This window comes from Leptopilina boulardi, unplaced genomic scaffold (assembly GCF_019393585.1).
Source record: "Leptopilina boulardi isolate dan_hultmark-lab unplaced genomic scaffold, ZJU_Lbou_2.1 LbouV2_302, whole genome shotgun sequence".
Classification (NCBI taxonomy): Eukaryota; Metazoa; Arthropoda; class Insecta; order Hymenoptera; family Figitidae; genus Leptopilina; species Leptopilina boulardi.
The window spans coordinates 251,752-272,656 of NW_026137866.1; the positions used below are offsets into that span (position 1 = coordinate 251,752).

At 26.6% G+C, this 20,905-nt stretch overlaps 1 protein-coding gene across 14 annotated transcripts in view; it reads left to right on the forward strand.

Annotated features, from left to right (window-relative positions):
* LOC127282734 (cAMP-specific 3',5'-cyclic phosphodiesterase) overlaps window positions 1-20,905 on the forward strand; it is a 262,846-nt gene that overhangs the window by 168,987 nt on the left and 72,954 nt on the right. For 4 of the 14 annotated variants that reach the window (XM_051307183.1, XM_051307184.1, XM_051307185.1 and 1 more), the window contains exon 2: window positions 3,540-4,922. The exons of 8 other annotated variants lie outside the window; for them this stretch is intronic. In XM_051307183.1, coding sequence (XP_051163140.1) covers window positions 3,859-4,922 — 1,064 coding nt within the window. In that variant the 5' untranslated portion in view covers window positions 3,540-3,858. Of the gene's footprint in view, window positions 1-3,539; window positions 4,923-14,824; window positions 15,038-15,709; window positions 16,169-20,905 lie in introns of those variants that run through there. 2 more of the 14 variants (XM_051307197.1, XM_051307186.1) reach the window with 2 other exon arrangements.

Here is a 20,905-nt window from a genome sequence, read left to right on the forward strand (position 1 = left end):
GAACTCATCACACGTACGTTATGGAATGCTCACGCTTCACAATATCAGGTTAACAGCCAACAACAATATTCGGAAAGTAAATTTAGGTATATAGAAACTTACACGCATTTCTAACAGCTAAAATTAATTTCCTAGTCTTTTTAGTTTCCTTCTTTTTTAATTGCCCAACTTCTTTATAAATATAGAAATATTTTATTTCTTTAATACATCGAAAAAATAATTTTCCCACTAAAAATATCTCTAAAATAGGTGCGAAATATTTTTTTAGAATTTAATTTTAGATTTAATTTTTAGAAAATTGGTTCGAATATGTACTTGATGAAATTTCATAATATGAAATGCTTTCGCAAATATTGATTAATTTAATAAATAAAAAATAAACAATTGACTCAAATAACAAAAATTGTGCTCTCTCTCTCTCTCTCTCTCTCTCTCTCTTCCAATCTAAAATCCATTCACGAATGAAAGAAAAGTTTTCAAAGAACATTATCGAAAGACGAAGGAATCAGAGTTGAAATATACTGAGAGCAGAAAAGGATTTCTCGCGCAGTAATATTGGAAAAAAAATACCAAGTAATAAAGGAGACAAAAGTTGAAAAAGAAAATAATAGCAACATTTGATGCTTAAGACTTTTAAAGAAACTCTTTCTTTAGTGCTTTCTTCATCTCAGTTTCACTTTTATTTTATTTTCTCCAATTATGTATATATATTTAGATAGAGACATTTCTATATTTTTATATTGAAAGCTCTCAAAACATGCAAAATCTGATATTTTGTCATTTCTGCAATCTGATCTTAAGAATAAAAGAAACTTTGACGCGAACTTTCTTAGGAAAAGCAATTATGTTTTCATTTTACAAATAGTAAAATTTAAATTAGAAAACTTAATCTCAGTTAATACTTATTTTTAAAGAAAACCTCTTCTATTAAAAATTACTTTATTTTTTTAATCAATGAAGAAAAATAGAAATCTAAAATGATTTTTTTTCTGGCTGTATTCTTTTTTTTTTTTATTTAATGGCATATCTGTGTGAAACGCGCTTTTCTCCTGTCCTCTTTACGGATTCTCATCCTCCAAAAATAGATTGGTCCAAAATGCCTAACATATTGGTTGCCTGTATCACGCAAGTTCTGTACTTGACAATATATTTGAGCGAAGGGTATTTTAACCTTGCTTTTATCGATTACAGGTGACTTACTCGTATAAATAATTTTTATAAATTCCATAGTTTCTTTCGTCCTTAAGATAATGTTATTAAAAAATAACATTTTTTTTTTAAATGAAAATGTCAAAGAAGAAAGCCTAATTTTATGGAAAAATTTCTTCATTTATTTATGAATAATCCTCTATTTTATTCACACTTTTAATTACTTAATTTTTAATTACTTTATTTTTAATTAATTTTTTATTAACTTAATTTTTAATTACTTAATTTTTATTTACTTAATTTTTAATTAATTAATTAAAAGTATAATAATTGGTACTCAACATCAGAACATCAGAAATAATATTTTTCTAACATTTTTTAATTTGAAAAATTGTTTCTATTAATTTAATTTGTACATTTTATATTTTTTAATGTTAGCACTGTGATAAATAGAAAATTCATGTCCTTGACTTACTGATAAAAAAAAGGATAAAACATTTTATTGAGCCTGCGGTAGAAATAAAATATTTGTTGAAATAAAATTACCCCATGATTAATCATTGTTTGTTTTCAATGGAATATCAAATCTCATATCAAGGGAAGTGAATAAAAAAATGTTTTCCCTGTTGGAAATTAATTTCCCTCTCGTGTGTATAATTTGTTTAATCGGGTAAATTTCTTCGCGTGAGTCGAAACAGTAGATAAACAGAGGCGTTAATATCGGAATTTCTTGATTGAGATTTTATCTTGACGTTCTTTCCTCTTTTCTTTTTTGTCCTAGACAAACGATACTTTCAATTATAAGGAGGATGAAAGACTCAAAGAGCAAATTTATCTCGATATGGGGAGGGACCTCGAAAAGTCAAAAGCTCTTTTCTCGGGGAAATAGACTTCGTATTTATATATATACATACACACAATGGTCATGGTCGCGTGACAAAATCGAATAATTGCACAATGTTCGTGTTTAGCACAAAATCTGATAATATATTTCAATTTAGTTCGAAGGTCTTTCCACGAATCAATGATAAAAAAAATAGGATACTTGTGCAATTTCAAAATGTTAAGATAAATAGGTGATTGACTTTCACTTTTTTACAATTTATAGGAGAGGAAGATTAATTATTGAAAAATAACTTTTTAAAAATCAAAAATATTTTTGAAAATATTGAAAAGCTTGTAATTAATCCCATATTCTATATATATATATATATGAAATATTTTTCAAACTATATTTGCATATCATTTTCGCAAGAAGCTTCCCAGTAATTTCTGAATGTCGTGGAAAAAGTTTTTAACGATAAACTCGCTGGCAAATGAAACTAAGTAGCGGAAAAAATTTATTCAAACCGGTTTACAGACCGCGGCTCATAAAACAAAAAATTGGAGAATAAATAATAAAAGAAGTTTCTTTTATGAATTATTTCTATCCACATGTTTTATATAATATGTATATAAAATTTTGTGACGATAAAAAAAAATGAAATCCCAAGTGAGAAATTTATTCGATTTTTCGTAAATTGTGTCACATGCCTGGCATATGTGTTTTAATTTTGGAACTTGCGACCGACTTTTTTTTAGAGCCGTCGGAGTTCTTTTTGCACAATTTTTTTGGTGAGGAGAAGAATCTTTAAATGATTAAAAAAAGATATCGTAAAATCAGAAAAATTTACTTGCCAAAGAGTTGGAGAGTTTTTTTTTCTAAATAAAAGCTATTTACAAAACCGCAATGATTTTTTATGAGTATAATATAATTTTTTTTAATTCAAAAATTGCAATTTTATAATTTATTTACTTTATTTATATACGCGGGTAATTAAAATTTTTTAATTGAAAAAGTTGAAACGAAAGTTTTTTAAAAATTGAATTAATTTTTTCAAATTAATTCTCCATATTATTAGAGAAGTCAACATTTTAAGAAAAAAAAACTTTCACATTACATTTTCTGTTATCTTTTATGATACTACTTAGTTAAAGGCATTCACCCTTGGGTATTACAGTGGAAATTCTCAAAGAAAAGTGACACTAAAAGAAAGTAGATTTTTCCAAGTTTTATCGATGACTGTTTCCTTTTGTCATTAGTTCTGCTCTTTAACTATAGTAATATGATGCTTTTTCTTCAGTTGGAAATTTTTTTTTAATCTAATAAAAAAAAAACACGATACCGGAAAATTTTTTTCATCATTATATTTTAATAATTATTTCTGCATTAAAAATAACCTCCGGCTAATTCAGCAAATTATAACAACAATAAATAGACTAAAAAAACATGGATATGGCAACATTGCTAATTTAATTAAATTTTCTGCTTAATCGAATTTATATGACTCCAAGCGTTTGATATTATAACATAAAAATCTCTTTTTCGAAAAAGCATGATTGATTTTCAGAGTACAATTCCCATCAAAGGAAAAACAGACAACAAAAAGGATGTCGACCGGAGTAAAAATGGATTTCGAGTTTCTTATCTTGTGACCTTTTACGAATCGTCATGTATCTAAATTAAAAGGAAGACAAAACATCCATGTTCGTTAAATGTTCTTCCTGGTTCCAACAATCCGGAAGTTGAATCAAACGGCTTCCAAATGATTTTCTGACGAATTCTTTACTTGCATTTTTCTTTCGTTAATTGTGCATGATTTTATTGATTTTCACCAAAAGAAAAAAGAAAAAAACTCAAAGAAAAGTTAACGAAAAAAAAGATATATCATGGACGAGGATGATGCGGAGGATTTACGAGAATCGGTAACACTCGTCAATAAATTTGTGAAAAAACAACAAACGTCAAAACGTTTAATTTCAAGTCGTTCAGTGAAGAAAGTAAATTCTAATGACGAGTCAGAAACAATGGAATGCACCTCGGAGAATGAGGTAGAAAATATCCCACCGGATGAACAGGATCCAGAGCCAATTGTCACGGATGAGAAGGGCAACCGCATTTCCGGAAGGGAGAAATCCACTGACAATGAACTTCCTGATGTTTCTGAGGAGGTGTCGGAAATTTCCGAGATCTCAGAGGCGCGAGTCACGCTTCACAAAAGCGAGACTCAAAGGCATACAACAACAGCGCGAATTCAGATACAGAGTTCGTCCTCATCAAACGAGACTGAAAATCCTCCGAGATGTAGTTTTGCTCGTTACGGTGGTGCTCGACTCTTCATGTCGGCCAGTCGAAGTCCCCAGTCGAGCTCAAGCCAAGAGGAATACGAACCGGAAGTGAAGACAATACCAAAACAAAATTTACTGACCATTGGCTCGAGTCACGTGACAGCGAGGTCCATGGAATCATTGAGAACGTCGAGAAATTTTTTGAGTGCCGACGATCGTTATTGTGAGGATTCGCGATCTCTTGAATCGCTTTCGTCAGCATCGGAGACGCACGTCAGTGCCGGTGCAAAGGGACAATATCGAAGTTTTTTGACGTCATCGAGGAAGGACGTTAGGCGAATTGTTGCACTCGAATCAAGAAGCAGCGATAATCTTCATCGTGAGGAGAGTCTCAATGCTGAAGTGAGACGAGGTCTGTTTGCAAATATGGGTCTTGAGCGGAGATTACCTCAGCATTTGAGTTTGCCACCGCCTTCGGGCATGTTTTCTTTGACGAGCCCCGGCGGCAGCGATCGACGAATTACGATCCTGAGTCCACATTCACCGCTTCCGGCTCCTGATTTTCAACAAAACTTCACCGTCCAGAGTCTCAAGGGCAGAAGGAAGAAGGCCATCGTCTTGCCGAGGTTGGTGTTGCCACGAAGCGATTCCGAGGTCTTTTTAGAGTGAGTAGCACCTGCACAAAATGCACTCTCCTTATCATTTTCCGTTGGACGTCTCTATGTTCATTATTTTATTTTTCAACATTCTTAAATGTCTATCAAAAAAAATAAATATCAAGCTCTTCTAGTAAAATACTATGCCGTCAATTTTGGACACGACTAAGAACTGTATTTTATATTTTAGTACGAAATCGTGGAAATGCAGTGCATTGTAGTACCAGAAACTGACGGCAGAGTATAGTTGATCGGTCGATAATAAAGTTTCCTTCATTTTGAATAATTTCTAATATCACAGAGAGAAGGACGTTTTATTAACACTGGTAGACTTTGTTTAAAATCTAGATTTACAAAATCAAAAATCTCGTTTCCTCTAACGATTATTTCAATTGACAAACTTTTTCTTAGTTCAATTCCGGACGATCCGTCGGTAAACATGGTATCAATTGCACGTATGGCTTTTCAAAGCATGCACCCTATATATATATATATATATGACACTCGTAGATTTCACAAGCTTTTCACAACTCCTTTTAATTGGAATGTTGTATCTATTGAAAGCTTCGATTGCTTTTGATCAATTTCATCTAAACCCGTTTCTGTATCATATTCCTGAAATCTAATTTAGCCAGATTGTTTGCAAGGTTATATTTGATTGACATTCCTCGAATATTCTTTATTATATTTATATTTGTAATTACTTCAATAAGATTTCCAATGAAATTTACTCATATTTCACTTAAAAATTAGATTGAAATAGTCAAATCTATTTAACTAATTAATGATAATGCAGATTTAACTGTTATTGGTAGAATGGAAAAAATTAATTAGTAATTTAGCTTTTTTATTATTGTTTTTCAATAAATAAAGTTAATAATTTAAAATATTTTATTTGAAACAACAATGGTTATCGACGGTAAATGCAATAAACAAAAATCTTTATAAATACCATATAAAATTCGTAACATTGCAAAATTTAAGCCACATGGAATTGCGGACGCATAAAAAACGAGAATATCGAAGGTTATATATAGAGGGATAAAAGGGCCGGGTCTAAATTGCAAAAAAGAAACTAAAATTTTAAATTTATTGACGCTTGTATAGCGGAGATTTGAATTGGGAATAAAATTCATATTACATTCGAATTGAACGTTAAAAACATTTTTCCCTTGATTTCAAAAGGACATATAAAATTAAATGATTCATAAGGAAACACAAATATGAAAATATATATATAAGTTTACAAATATAAATGCATTCATTAAATGAATGATAAAACAAAAGGTAAAAGGGCTTTTAACAGTGCGTTATGAAAAAATCCCATTAAAGTTAATTATATTTTAGTGACAATTTTTTTTTTATTAAATCGATTTTATCATTAAAAGCTTGCGATTTTAAACGACCATCACCATTCATCTCTTCGTTATGGGGATTGAAATGGCTTTGCAAACTATTGAATTGGCCATCAATGAATTTAGTGACAAATCAATTCTATTAAGTAGAAATTTATTATATTTATCATTTGGATGCATATTTTGAATAAATCCATTGTTTTTGCTTCAAAAAATTATTCTATAATATTGTTTTACGCATTGTTGAGTATTGTATAAGCGTAGAGAAAAATAGTCATTGAAAATGCACTTTATTTTACCTTCTGTCAGCTAAGTTGAGCTTTACATAACGGTAGCTTTAATCAATTGTAGTTTGAAGAGTCATTAATTTTAATTGACTGTAGTTTTGGTTATTGATAGTTTCAATTTATGATAGCTTTAGATGTTGTAAATATTTTTTAAGAATAAAATATTACTTATCGATTTGTTCACTGATTTATTGTTGTAATAAAATTTTGTTATTTAATGAAAATGAAATCGCTCCATAAAATGTTTGTGATTGAACCTACATCGATTTGAAAACCATAGAGTTGCATAAATTATGCAAAATGGAAACTCTTGAAAGTTATCATACTATATCAAAGTTTGCTTTCCACTTGAATAAGTTAGTCGTAAAATTTATAGTACGTGAATCTCCCAGTTTAGTGCATATATGTATAAATTTTGGATGGAATTAGCTCTCTATTGAAAATATCAGTAGCTACTTGAAAATTTTCTATTCTCTTAGAAATATGACATTTCATTAAAACTGGACTCAAAAAATAATTATTTCATTCATTACTTGACAATGAAAATTATTAAAACTTATTTTATTTAATTTGTTTTTATTTTTTTTTAAACTTTCCAAATTGTAAATTTTTATTCTCTTTTATTAGGTATTTTGCAATTTATGTTTTTCTCTATTACAATTAACAAAACTTAAAGAATTTAGGATCAATAAATGGCATAGATGTTACTATATCAATGTTAATATAAACTTTATTGACATTTGCGGCAAACTATATGTACACATCACACATATTAAATTAAACTACGTGCTTTGATATTTTTTTCAAAAAACAAAATGGTAAATATTTGCATTTCTACGAAAGAAATTTTCTCATATTTACATATTTTATATATTATTTGTCTAAATAAATAGCATTAAATTTTCTGAATTTAAAATAAATTCATTGTATGAGAAGAAAAACTGAAATGTTGTTTTACGAAATTGAAAAATGAATTCTTTTTTCTTTTACATTTAATTAAGGTTTGCTTGTAGCAACAAAAAAATTTTTAGCAAACCAGTTTTTCTTTATTGCTCCCCCATTGTTAACTGTGTTTTAAATTGAGCTTCTGACGTCACGAGTTTAGTTGAAGAGAGCCCTTGTTCTATAACTGTAGATTCTAAACGAGGCACTTTCAATTCGGCCTCACAGTACTGTTCTCGCCTTTTCAGCGAAAATTGTCTTTTCCAGTTGAAAAATAAAAAAAAAGAACATTACAAGCATTACGAGAACGGTTAATCCTACTGGTATTGATCTTTCCAAGTTCAGCCTATTACAAAAACGTTTTAACTTTGTATTTCAGTCTTCTCTCTCGGGATTACGGTATAATTTAATAAAAATTACCATTTCTTAAGCATAAAATTTTTTTATTTTGTATTATTGATACAATTATACTACACTTTGATTCAACTGAAAAAAAATTCTTTTTCAATTTTACACTTTTGTAAAAATAAACTTATTGTTTATAAAAATAATTATTTATAAAAAAAATGCATGAATAATTTTAATTAAATAAATAAAAAAAATTCGGAAAATAATTTTAATAATGAATTTCGATATTTTCAGTAAAATAAAAAAATTGTTATATTTTCAAGAGAACAATAGATAGTTGATCGCTATTATAAATCTAATTAATATATTGATGAACAATATATAAAAAATCTATTGTTCTTTATATGAGAACATTCGACAGGTAATTAGAGCTTTTAATATTTTATAATGGAATTCTCTTTTTTTTTTCTACAACAAGAAAGTGTTTCGACAATGTGATGCATTTTTGAAATACATATTTTTAATTATTAGATAAATTAATGACGGGGAAAATGATTGATAAAAAGATTAGACTGCATAACTTAATTAATCGAAGATGACTGAATTTAAATTTAGGAATTAGCGGTTTCACTATGTACTTGTGAATATACGCTTTAATTGTAATTGCAACCTATAGTAGAATAGTAATTACTTTGCTGCCAATTATTCCCACATTTGCATTCATATAATACGCGTGACGTGCCCTCATGAGTATGATTAATGCCACAGGAATTTCCGAATTGGACTTGCCTCTAACTGTATTGCCCTCTTGTGTCACGTGATGTCATTCTGATCGTCCACTTGACACCTGCAGACAAAATTACGATCAAATATATATATATATATATATATATATATATATATATATATATATATATATATATATATATATATACACAGGAAATTAAAAGGCATTAAAATAAGCTGCAACGCTTCTTATTTTAATCCAATTTTGCTTATTTTAATCCATTTTTGTATTAAAATAAGCAAAATTGGATTAAAATAAGAAGCGTTGCAGCTTATTTTAATGCCTTTTAATTTTCTGTGTATATATATATGATTATTATATCGAATTTTATTATATAACAAAATGTTATAGATGAGAAAAATTATCCTCGAATTCGTATTACAATACTTCTTTAATTTCTTATAAGTCTTTATATCTAGATATTTTTCTGAGATAAAGATTTTATGATTTTAATTTTTCTCCCGGTGTTATTCAGTTCAATTTCTTTAATCTAGGATAATATTCTTTCGTCTTGTAATGTTCTCCTTCTTCTTTCTTATTATTTTCTGAATTGAGAAACTCAAATTACAAATTTTTACCTCAGTTTTAATATTTTTTCATTTCCTCACAATTTCTTTAAAAATAATTAAAGTGAAACCCACGTATATTTGCGAGCGATACGTGATCATTAGGGTAAAAATATTTGAAAAATGAAAATATAAAAAATTATCGACACAGAAATCTACCTTACCGACTGATGATAAAACAGTCGGTATCATCACCCTTAATCGGTAAGGTTGACTTCTGTATCGGTATTTTTTTATATTTTCATTTTTCTGAAAAATTTAACACAAGGGCTCTAAAAATTAGTCCGATGTAATCGGGTATTTTAACACAAACTTCGAAAGAAACCTTTAATAAAATTTAATTAATTAATTTGATTTAATGTTAATTTGAAAAATAAATTAAAATGTTATCGAAAAAGTGGAATTTTATATAAATATTAGAAATGGAATTATTAATGTCAAAAGATTTCTCTAAGTTGTTGTTGACTGAGATGGAAATAATCTCTTTGAATATACATTAAATTTTGTTCCTTTACAAATAAAGTTCTGTTAACAGGCTTTATTTAAAGACACCATTTAATATATATTATATTCCTAGCAACTTTGAACTTTAAATTTATAATAATATTATTTGTAAACAATATATATATATATAGGTCAGAATGAATTTTATCCCGAATTGAGACAAATAATAATGAATTGAATTTACTGAACTGAAATTAAACAGAGATAGCTTTTTGGTTTAAATAAAATAAACTATTTGTTTGTTGGACAGAATCCCATCTTCGCTAATTAGTCAAATATGGTTTCGATTTGGTAACATGGGAATTTAATTTGATCCGTTTGATCGAAAACTGTTATTGTTTGCAATATCATTTTCATCGAGAAATCGGGTTGTTTTTTTTTTAAATTTATTTTATTCAAAAGCTGAGCTTCTGATTAAACTTTAGATGTGAATTTAATCATTAGGATTATTCGAGGGTATAATTAATTTTGCGAAATGTGTTTGTCAGGTGTGTATTTCGGGCGGGATTTTATATGATTTTCAAATGGAATCATATATTCGTTATTATTGGTGTAAAATTCCCAGAGCTATTTGGAAAATATACGAAATCTCTTTTATCTAATGTCATTCGTAAAATTACGTTCCAAATTAGGCAATTTCTGCATGAGACAGTTGAACTAATGCGCCTGCTAGTCATTATGTTACGTCACAACATTATCGTATTTAACAAATCAAAAATTTTCTGTTTTTTTCTATTTAATAAACTTGTATTGAGAATATGTTTTTAATAAACCACTTTATATAACTGAAAGTTTTTTGATTAACTTTTTTTTTCAACAAAAGTTTCTTTTAACTTTTCTTGGATAGCGGATTCATTCCAAACTTTTTTAGTTATATGTAGATTCTAAAGTTTAGAATTTCCTAAGTTCATTTCTTTTTTCTAAATGAAAGCTTAAATTAGTTAATTATTTTCACTTTGGATCATAATTTATTTTCGAATTTTTATTTTAAAAAAAAAAAAAAATGTATTTTATTGGGGAAAAATTGTCAATGTCAAAATCGTACTCTTCAAAACGTATTTATACAAGAATATTTCTAGTATTCATTTAAAATTCATATTTTTCGAATTGACATAGAATTTTATTTTTCGCTCCTTGAATAATAAAAATCCAATTGCAGTAGCGGGGATTTTTAAAATATTACTTTTCATAAAGGTCTTGGTGGTTATTCGATTTCTTTGCAAAAAAAAAATTATTTAAGTGGTGGAATCTGTAGATATATTTTAATTATATTCGATAATTAGAGACGGCCAGAGTAACTTTGCCATTTGATATCGATTTTCATTTATTCGGGTTGCCCTTTTCATATATATATATAAAAGCGTGTGTAAATATATATATATTTTCCAGGTGCACTATCTTTGAGGCTATCATACAGTCTCCGTCAGATCGATAGAATTATTTCCGGCAATACGAGTTAGGTAAGCTGCAAGGGACTCCACTATTTACAGGGTCATCAAATTTTGATTAGCTAATCATGTTAACAAGGAGAATTTGATTTGTCGTCAAGTTAAAATCTATTAAACTTTCTTTCTATTCTTTTTCGTTTTTTCCCCGAACAATTTAATCTCTAAATTCGAATAAGTAAAAATTTTAACTATTTTTATTTGCATTAAATTATATCAATGATTGAAAGATAATTATGATAATTATGATAATTATGCTTTTGCCTAAAAGTAATTTTAACTAGTTCTAAATTTGATTAAAAAAAATTTGGATTTTTGAACTTTGTATTTTTTTTAAGTTATTACTTTGAATGTAATTACATTATTTCTTTCTTTCGCTAACTATATTTCGATAGCAATTTTATTTTAATGCCACACTGACTCGACATTAAAACCAGAATTTATTTCATTTGAAAATAAAAAGGGTCAAGTGAAAAATATTAAAAAAAACTAACTCCACTGTACTTTTCTTCTTGATTTATGGATTCATATTTCGTATATGCATCCATATAACTGTCGGCTGCACAAGAAATTTTCTTTAATTTACATCTTTTTCTACACTTTTACGAGTGAATGGAACTGTTTTTTTTTGGTCTATAAAATTTTCGTTCACGTTGAGTTTTGTTCTGTTTTGTAAAATATGCGTATTTCATGTTTCAAAAGGGTAATTCGAGAAATGAATATTGAAGAAAACATGAAAATTTTATTTATGATGATCGAAAGACATTGATTGTTACCAGAAATAAAAAAAATGTTTTTTTAAGATTCTGCATCTATTTGAAATTTTACAATCCACTCTTTCTTTTCATATATTCAATTGGATATCGATTTTATTTGTTCTTTTTTTCACTTCATTAAATATTTAATAGTAATAAGTATTTTGTTTTTACTGATGGAATTCAGTTACACACTTGGGAAAAGTAAAACTTTTTGACCTGAATTTCTTTGCATTTTTACGGTTCTTTTACAATTTCACTTGACGTTTCCGCTAAATTTATTAGAGTAGAAAATTTTTTTTAGAAAAATATAGACAAATCCCTAAGCTGAAGAAAATAAGAACTTATTTTATCAGATAATAAATTAAAAAGTTAAAGAAATTTTCTTTTTCAAAAATGTCTTACTTTTATTAATAATAAAAATTTTAATCAAAATATTTTCAGCAGTGAGATAAAAAAAACAAAACTTTATAATTTGAAAAATTCGTTCATCAAACAAATAATTTACTTTTAATTTTGAAGCAATAGAAGCTAGAGAAATCTGGCGTCAAAACGAAGAAGTGATACGTTTTTAAAGAACCCTGTTGGACTAGATTTCTAGTGAAAAATATAAGCGATGGTCGGTAACTCGCTGCAATATCCTTATTGATTCTGAAACTGTTTGAGCTTTTCTCCGAAAGACAGAATGTTGGCAGCACCATTCAATTTGCCCTCGATTTAAAATTAAAAATAAATTCAGCGCAAAAAACAACAAAAAAAAATTCTCTCAAATATTTTAAGGAAATTTATCTTGTTTATACATAAATTAGAAGAAAAAAAATATTTATATTAAAGAATTTATTATGCAATCATCTCTTGTTTTAATTTTTAATAAAATATAATTTATTTTCAAAATTTTTAATGTCATTTTAATCAGGTAATTGAGTTTTCCATTAAAAGAACAGAAAATAAAATAGAATGAATAAAAATAAGTTTAGAAGATAATGAAAGGGGACCGTTTTTATTTTCACGCGCCTGTCTGACACGATAGGGTTTATACTACTGCGGTTTAAGTGGAGCAGTGATTTTAAGTAGTGATGACCATTTTAGTCGGTCATGAAATACTACTGGGGTGGAAAAATCATTGTCTCATGAAATTTAAAAATTGTTTAACCTTTTTTAATACCGAAAAAATTATTATATAATAATGAAAAAGGAAGAAAAAAATAAAATAACAATAATATAAAAAATAAATTGGTTTAAATAATAAAACCATTATTATTTAATTAATTAATGTCTTATTGTTATTATCATTACTATTATTTATTTATTATTTTACATTTTTTTATTGTTCTTTTCCTTTGTTTAAATATTTTTAATTAGCCTTTACGTATAATTAATTACTTGGATATATATTTTTGAATAAGAAACAATAATCTGATTGGGAATTTAGATCGCTCTTAAGAGACAAAGAATGTCGAACAACGGATTGATTTTTATCACACCCTTAAAGGGATTTTTGCTGATCTTTAAGAATGCTGAAGATTAATTTCTGTGCAAAATATACTATATAAGTATGTCAAAAGAAGTTTAGAAAATTTTAAATTAAAAATGTTTTTCATATAGTAAAAAAAAAAAAATTATTCGTTCCTGCTAGTGAAAATATTTTATCAGTAATAAAAAATAATTTTAAAAATTTAAAAACAATTGTTTCGCCTGACAATGGAATATATATCCAGACGATTTTATATATTTTAACATTGAAGCTGCTTTCATAAATTCTTATATTTATTCAAGAAAAAGCTCACAAGAAATAAAATCTTTTGAAAGAAAATTCTCAAGTAAAAAAAAAATTTAAACGAAAACATGTTCTCTGAGATATAAATGACATAATGAGAGAGATATTTTCTATCTTTCTTGGCTGTCATAAAAATCCTTCATCTTTTTCAAAATGTCTTAAGACTAGTTTGAGTGGTCAGCAAAATTGACCCAGTATCCATTTCAGTGAGGAAAAGGAAAAAAAATTGAGATTTTAAATATTATTTCATCTATTATAAATATTCACTTTTCCTACAATTAATTAGTTTGCTCTATAGTTGAAATTAGTTACATTATTTAACTTGAGTTAAATATTTTTCCAATTTATTTTTGCCATATAAAAAAAAAATTATAAAATACATTTTTGTCAGTGATATTACTTGATTCTTTATTCTATTTGATTACTTTAGGATTTCCATTAAAAAAATTGCAACGTCAACAAATTTACTTATCAATATTGTGAAATTTTGCATTTTTCTGTTTTTTTGGAAAATAGAATCGTAAAACAAAAGCGCAAATGTTGACAAATAGTTTTACTTAAAAAGAAAAAATTGAATGTTTTTCGAAATTAAAACCAGGTCGATATAAATTTCAGTAGTTTAAGTAAACAATATTTAGAAATCGTTCTTTTTGGAATTAGTGAAAATGTTTACTAACTTTTAGTCATTTTTCACTAAAAATTTAGTAAAAAAATGTTACTAAATAAAATAATAATTTTTTAACTAAAAAGCAGTGAAAATTTCTATACTAACATTTAGTCATTTTTCACTAAAACTTTAGGAAAAAATGTTACACAATAAAATAGTAATATTTTAACTAAAAATTAGTGAAAATTTCTATTAATTTGAATTAGTGAACGAATTCTCAATAATTCTAGAGAGTTCACTTTTGGAATAAAATGACACATTTGTAGGAAGGAAACTTTTTTGAAATATTTTTTTTTTGCTTTTCGGACAAAGTGATTATTTAGATAGTTTCTTTTAACAGAAAGAAAGTCGTAGCAGTTTCCACCGAAAATTGATCAACCCCGATGAGAGAGAGAGAGAAAGAGAGAGAGGCGCTCGCGTCGACGCGCGTTCCGTTTGCTTCGGGTTGTACGTTTCTAGGCAGAACTCGTAGTCAGCTTCTATTTAACTCCGACCCGCCCTTATCCGCTTACCTCTTTGATATACCTGTCCATTTTTATCACCACTACTTGCAACAAGCGATCGTCTTTATAAAGTGAATTTTTCCAAGCTCCATATCGCGACCATATAATATTCTCGCGGATAAATATTCAGTTTTTTTTTTTGTGAATCATGTGTCTACAACCCTGAATACAAATATACACACACTGAGGTGATACTAAACACGTGTTTACCGTGAAATTTAATTTCTCATTTAATCTGATTGAATTTTCACTTATAATAATCGTCCAGTCGTGTATAAAAGTTTCTTTTTTTTTTTTTAATAAAAGTCTGTGATCAAAAACTAATTACATTTTTCGAATTGATAGGTTTTGAAAAATATAGTAAGGCGGTCTTTTATTTGACGATGATAAAAAAGTAAAGAATAATTATTGTAATTGTGAAATAATAATAAATATTAAATAATATTTCTGAAATTTTTAATTCAGTTCCACTGGAAAAATTTTATCTATAAACAAAAATATTTTTTAATTAAAATGCCATTCTATTTTAAATATTGAAATGATAAATGTAGAGAATTACTCTGTAAATTTGAATTAGTAAAAATTCGATAAAAATTTTTTTTTACTGTTAATTAGTTTTATTTTACTAATTCCATAGTAAAATAGTTTTTACTATTAGTTAAATTTTACTAATTCCATAGTAAATTTTTTTTTCCTTCCAGTTAAATTTTACTAATTCGAAAGCAAAAAGTACATTAGTAATTCAAATTCGTTGAAAATTTTTTACTAATTCAGATTTAGAGAGTATCTAAAAAAACAGGAAAAAAATTTTCTATTCCCGACAAAATCTAAAAATAATCATGTCCCTCGTGAAATTGTAGAAAAAATCGTTTCTCGCGCCAAAATGCAAGAGAGAATTTAATTATTATCGTCGACGACGACGACGACGACTATATAGTGTCTGCAGTTTCTCACGGAATTAGAAACAGTAATTAAAGTCTTGATGAAAGTGAACGCTATATAATATAATATGAAATGTTGATAAATTGCTGGGGAAAATGAGACAATATAAATTACCGGCAATGAGATGTGCGTTTTGTAATGTCAACTGTAAAATGTGTAAAAGATGAGTTTAAAAATTAATAAATGTGAAAATCGAACTTCTCTGAGTGTCGAGAGAAGAAAAAGGAAAATTGGCGACGAAACGGAAGTTTCGTCAGCACGTGCTGAAAATGTGAAAAGAAAATAGTGATAATGGGCCAGGATTGGTGCGCGCGTAGAAGAAAACGTACTAGCAGTGGATGCTGTCCATGTGGACCACGTGTTCATCCTTCAAATTGGTCAGTCACCGTAAAAATTCCTCTAAACTTCCAAAAATTCACCTTTTCAAATTTTTATTCCATTTTTTTTTACTATTTTTTCCCAAAAAAATTGTTTTTCCGAAATTCGCCTTTTTTTTAATTTTCATTCTAAGTATTTTTTTTCAAATTTATTTTTCTCCACTTTTCTTTACTTTTCACTTCATTATTCTATTTTTATTTATACTCCACTTCTTTATCCATTACTCTTACTTCATTTGTTTATCCATTTTTTTTTCTTTTTTACATCATTATTTATTTTTTTTTTTTACTCATTATTTTTACTTCATTTTCCTTATCCATTATTTTTACACTATTGATTGTTTTTGATAAAATGAGATTAACTTTTTTTTATCTTATTTATTAATTACAATATTTACAATTAGAAAAAAATTAATTTTTTAAATCCAAACGTAATCCAATTATTGCAATTAAAATTGAAGAATGAGGTAAATTACTTTTTTTTCAACACGTCAAATTAAAAAACTGATTTATATTCAGGTTTTGAGTTAAAAAAAAAAAAGAGAAATACAAAGTTTTTTTTCGTATAGATATATTTTTTTCAACGAACTCTTTTCCTTGGAACAATCCTAGTAATTAATCTTGATGAAGAAATAATTTTCATCGTCTTTTCAGTAAAACGAAATTTGTCAAACAAATTATGAGACGTTGATTTACTGAATTTGTCACTTATTCTATACATAATAACTCATTTCCCTTACTCGCTTCTCATTTTAAATCTCAAACTTCAAAAATTAATTTACAAGAAGGAAAAACAGAAAAAAATATTCTTAAATTAAATAGAATATTCTGCTTCAGAATTATGAAAATTTCTATATAAATTATTATTATTATTATTATTAATTATTATAATAATTGTAATAATAACAATTATTATTAATACGTAATTCATGCAATAATTCTTAATTTTTACAAAAACAATACAAAAAAATCCTCTTTTAAGAAAAAAATTTTTTTCTTAATTTGAGAAGAAAATTGAATAAAAATGAGAGGGAAGTTACTCTGATATTGATAATAATTTTTTTTTTCGGTACAGAATTAAAAAAAAACATAAATATAACTTTTGTTTCCGCATATTCGTGTCACGCATATAATAGATGTGTTTAGTGTATTTGCATATCTCTCACCAATTGGTTGTTAAGATTCAGAAGTTGAGGAATAAAAAATTATCGTCCTAGATCACTTTAGCAATAAAATTATACATTCCGTGACTGCAACCGACACAACTTGAAAGTTCAAGGCCTTGTATACGCGTATAAGTTTTTCCCAGATAATATACACACACATATATATAATATAACCGTCTCAAGAATTAATTAATGATTATTTTTGTTTATTAATTATTAATACGGAAAATTTCAATTTAAATGGGATTTTTCTTCAATGAAGGACAAACAAAAATGATTACATAAAAAAATTTTTTTTAAATACTGATAAAATTTTATGAAAATTATATATATATATTATTATAATATATAATGAAAGAGATTTTTTTTATAATATATTTATAAACATTTTTACATAAAGTTTTCTTCTTTATTTTCATTTTAACTTTTGTTGATGAATTTCACAAATAATTACTTTTAAGTGTATATTTAGAATCAGTTAATAAAGAAAAGTCTCATGAGTCCTTGAACTAAATTCTGAAGATAAAGCTGAAGTGCTTTAACCTTTGAGGTATACAGAGCAAAAATTGACTTTCTTTAATTATGATCTTTTTCACGTGTTCTAATTCATGTCTTCTGAAAATTTTTCGTTTATATTGTTTTAAATCGTTGTTAAAAACTTTTGTTTCACTTAATTTTCTAATTTTTTTTTTTTATTTAGATTTAATTAGTTTCATTATAGAATTTTTTAAATCAATTTTTTGGGATTTTCATTTCTGAAGTTTAAAAGAATTGTAATTTTTAATATTTTTTAATGAAACAGAATTTTTAATTCAAATAACAATTTTTTATTTATTTATTTATTTATCACTGAATTAAATATCTTTAACTATTGTTTAAAAAAATTATTTTTAAATGAAATAAATTTTTTTTGCTATTAAATATTTACACTTACAGAGAGGTAATTAATTAATTATCATGTTAATTAATAAATTGTACGTATTAATCTAACATTTATTTATGAATTTTTTTCTTTAATTGCTCATTGGTAAATTCAAATTTAGCGGGCTACGGAAGTGGCGCCCTCACGAACTGAGCTTGCGCTTACAGAAAAGAAATGGCGCCATTTTACTCAGTGTTTGATGCAAGCCCCACTTTGTTTTTTGTGCTTGCGTTTGAGTTTACTTTAAAATTTGAGTTTTAATACTTTGCGTTTTTGTTTCAAATATAAATAAGAGTAATCTCGCGAGTGTGTGTTTCATAAATAACAATTTACTTGCAACAAAAAGTGTTTCAAACTTGCGCGTTTAAGGCTGTATCCACAATAAGAATTTTCAGCGTTGTTCGCGAAAGGTACACGTAAGTTACGCGAATGTTTTGCGGAATTGACAACTACTGGAAAAAAAATTTCGCTTTGTTTTGATCGTGGATACATAACCTCCAAATTAATTTCGGTAACAATACCTGATTGAAAGAATGTCATTAATTCTAAAAAATATTTTCTTGAAATTTGTAATGAATAAATTTTACGGTGAATTAAAAATATGTATGCGTAAACATTGAACAATAAAAGTCAACTTTCAGGTAATGAAAATATAATAATAATAATAAATTAATAATTAATAATATTAATATTTATTATTATTATTATTATTATTATTTTATAATAATAATTAATTAATAATTAAAATAATAATAATAAACGATAATATAATATTATAAAGTTGTGTTTGTTATTCGATGCCTTTACCGAAATTAATTTGGAGATTATGTATCCACGTTCGAAACAAAGCTAAATTTTTTTTCCAGTAGTTGGCAATTCTTCAAAACATTCGCGTAACTTACGTGTACCTTTCGCGAACAACGCTGAAAATTCTTATTGTGGATACAGCCTAAAATCATACCCAGTGTTTGAAGGTTATGTTTACCAAATTTAATTTTTCCGATTAGCATAAATTTTACATTTCAAAAATAATTTCAAGTGTTAATTATAGAAATATTTTATTGACAACAACTGTAAAAAAACGTCGAGGTTATGTTTGGAACTGATTACATTTTTTTGGTGAGTTTTTGTGAATGTAAACAATCAGTGATGACTATATTTGTATTTTCGTAAATTTAGGAAGTGTAAACAAAGATTTTAATTCATATTTCTAGTGATTTCAAATAATATAATCGATACAAGTGAGAAAAATAATTATTAATTTTTTAAATTGCATTTGGAGTATTTAAGTGTTTTTTTTTGCCAAATTCTCAAATCACCTTTGATTTCTAATATTTTTAACTTTGAAATCCTAATTAAAGAATCAACTGATTATGGCACTATTGATTTTAAATAAGAATTAATGGAGCGTAAAGGTATTTAAAATACATTGCACTTAACAATTTCTCAAGAACGTTAACTTAAAAGGATTCCCAAGAAATTAAATTTTCCTCAAATATATAGAATGAATTATAATTTATTCTGTAAATTAAAGACCTGAAGCTTTGTTGAAACGTTATAGGTTCTTTATGAAGAAATTATATGATTTTCCCACGTGGCACGCGACCAAAGATTTATACGTCATTGTTTCAATGTATTCATAGATAATCGTCAAAATTTAAACTCAGTCACACTTATTCGATTGGCGGGGAAAAATTAGGTCGAGTCGATTCTTTGCAACTCTTTTTTTTTTTTTTTTTATTTAATTCTATCCATATTTTAAACCACTTAACAATTTTTTAGAATTAAATTTATTTTACCTAGTTTAGTTGTTACTTTCGTTATTTATAAGAAGGTCAATTGTTTAGAAAGGGAATAAGAAAAAAGGAGTTTTACATGCGAAATCAATAAAACCAGAATTAATGTTGAATTTTCAAAGAAAATCTCTATTTCTGAGATTTATTTATTTAATGATAAAATGACAACGTATTTTGTAATTCATAATATTTTTATATAAATAATTAAATTGTAAAATACTTTTTCTATTTGCTAATTATTTGTGTTTTATTTTTGTTACAGGTAAGTTGACATTTTGGAAAAAAATATTTACAAAATATTCTAGTCGTTTGGAGTCACGTGAGTTTTTATCTTTACAATAATACAATACTATTTTCTTTAAGAATTATAGATCGAAAAATTTTTTTTTAGGACAAAAATTCCAATAATTGAGAGGAAAATGTTTTTACGCAATTTATTTATAAAAAAATGTTCTTTGTCATATTGTTGATAATTTTTGTTCCGCCTAAAAAGATTGATTACATTTTTAAACAAATTTCCAAATCAGTTTCAGTTTGGCAATTATATTTAATAGAAGAAGTTTATTAAATCTTTTTCATAAATTGGTCTCAACTGACCTTTTGACATGTATCTGGTTATATGCATTTGAAAAATCGATATTTAATTACAGTTGAATTGAGTGGAAAGTATAATATATATACAGATACAGTGGCAATGTAGGTACAAAATACACTATATAGAAGTTAATCGTGTTCCATTGAAAACTTTATCGAAACTATCGACGATTAAAAATTTCACAGTTTGCGATACATGTAATTTAATAATAGAATAGATGTTACATTACTATGATCCATTGTTGAAAAGTCTCGAATT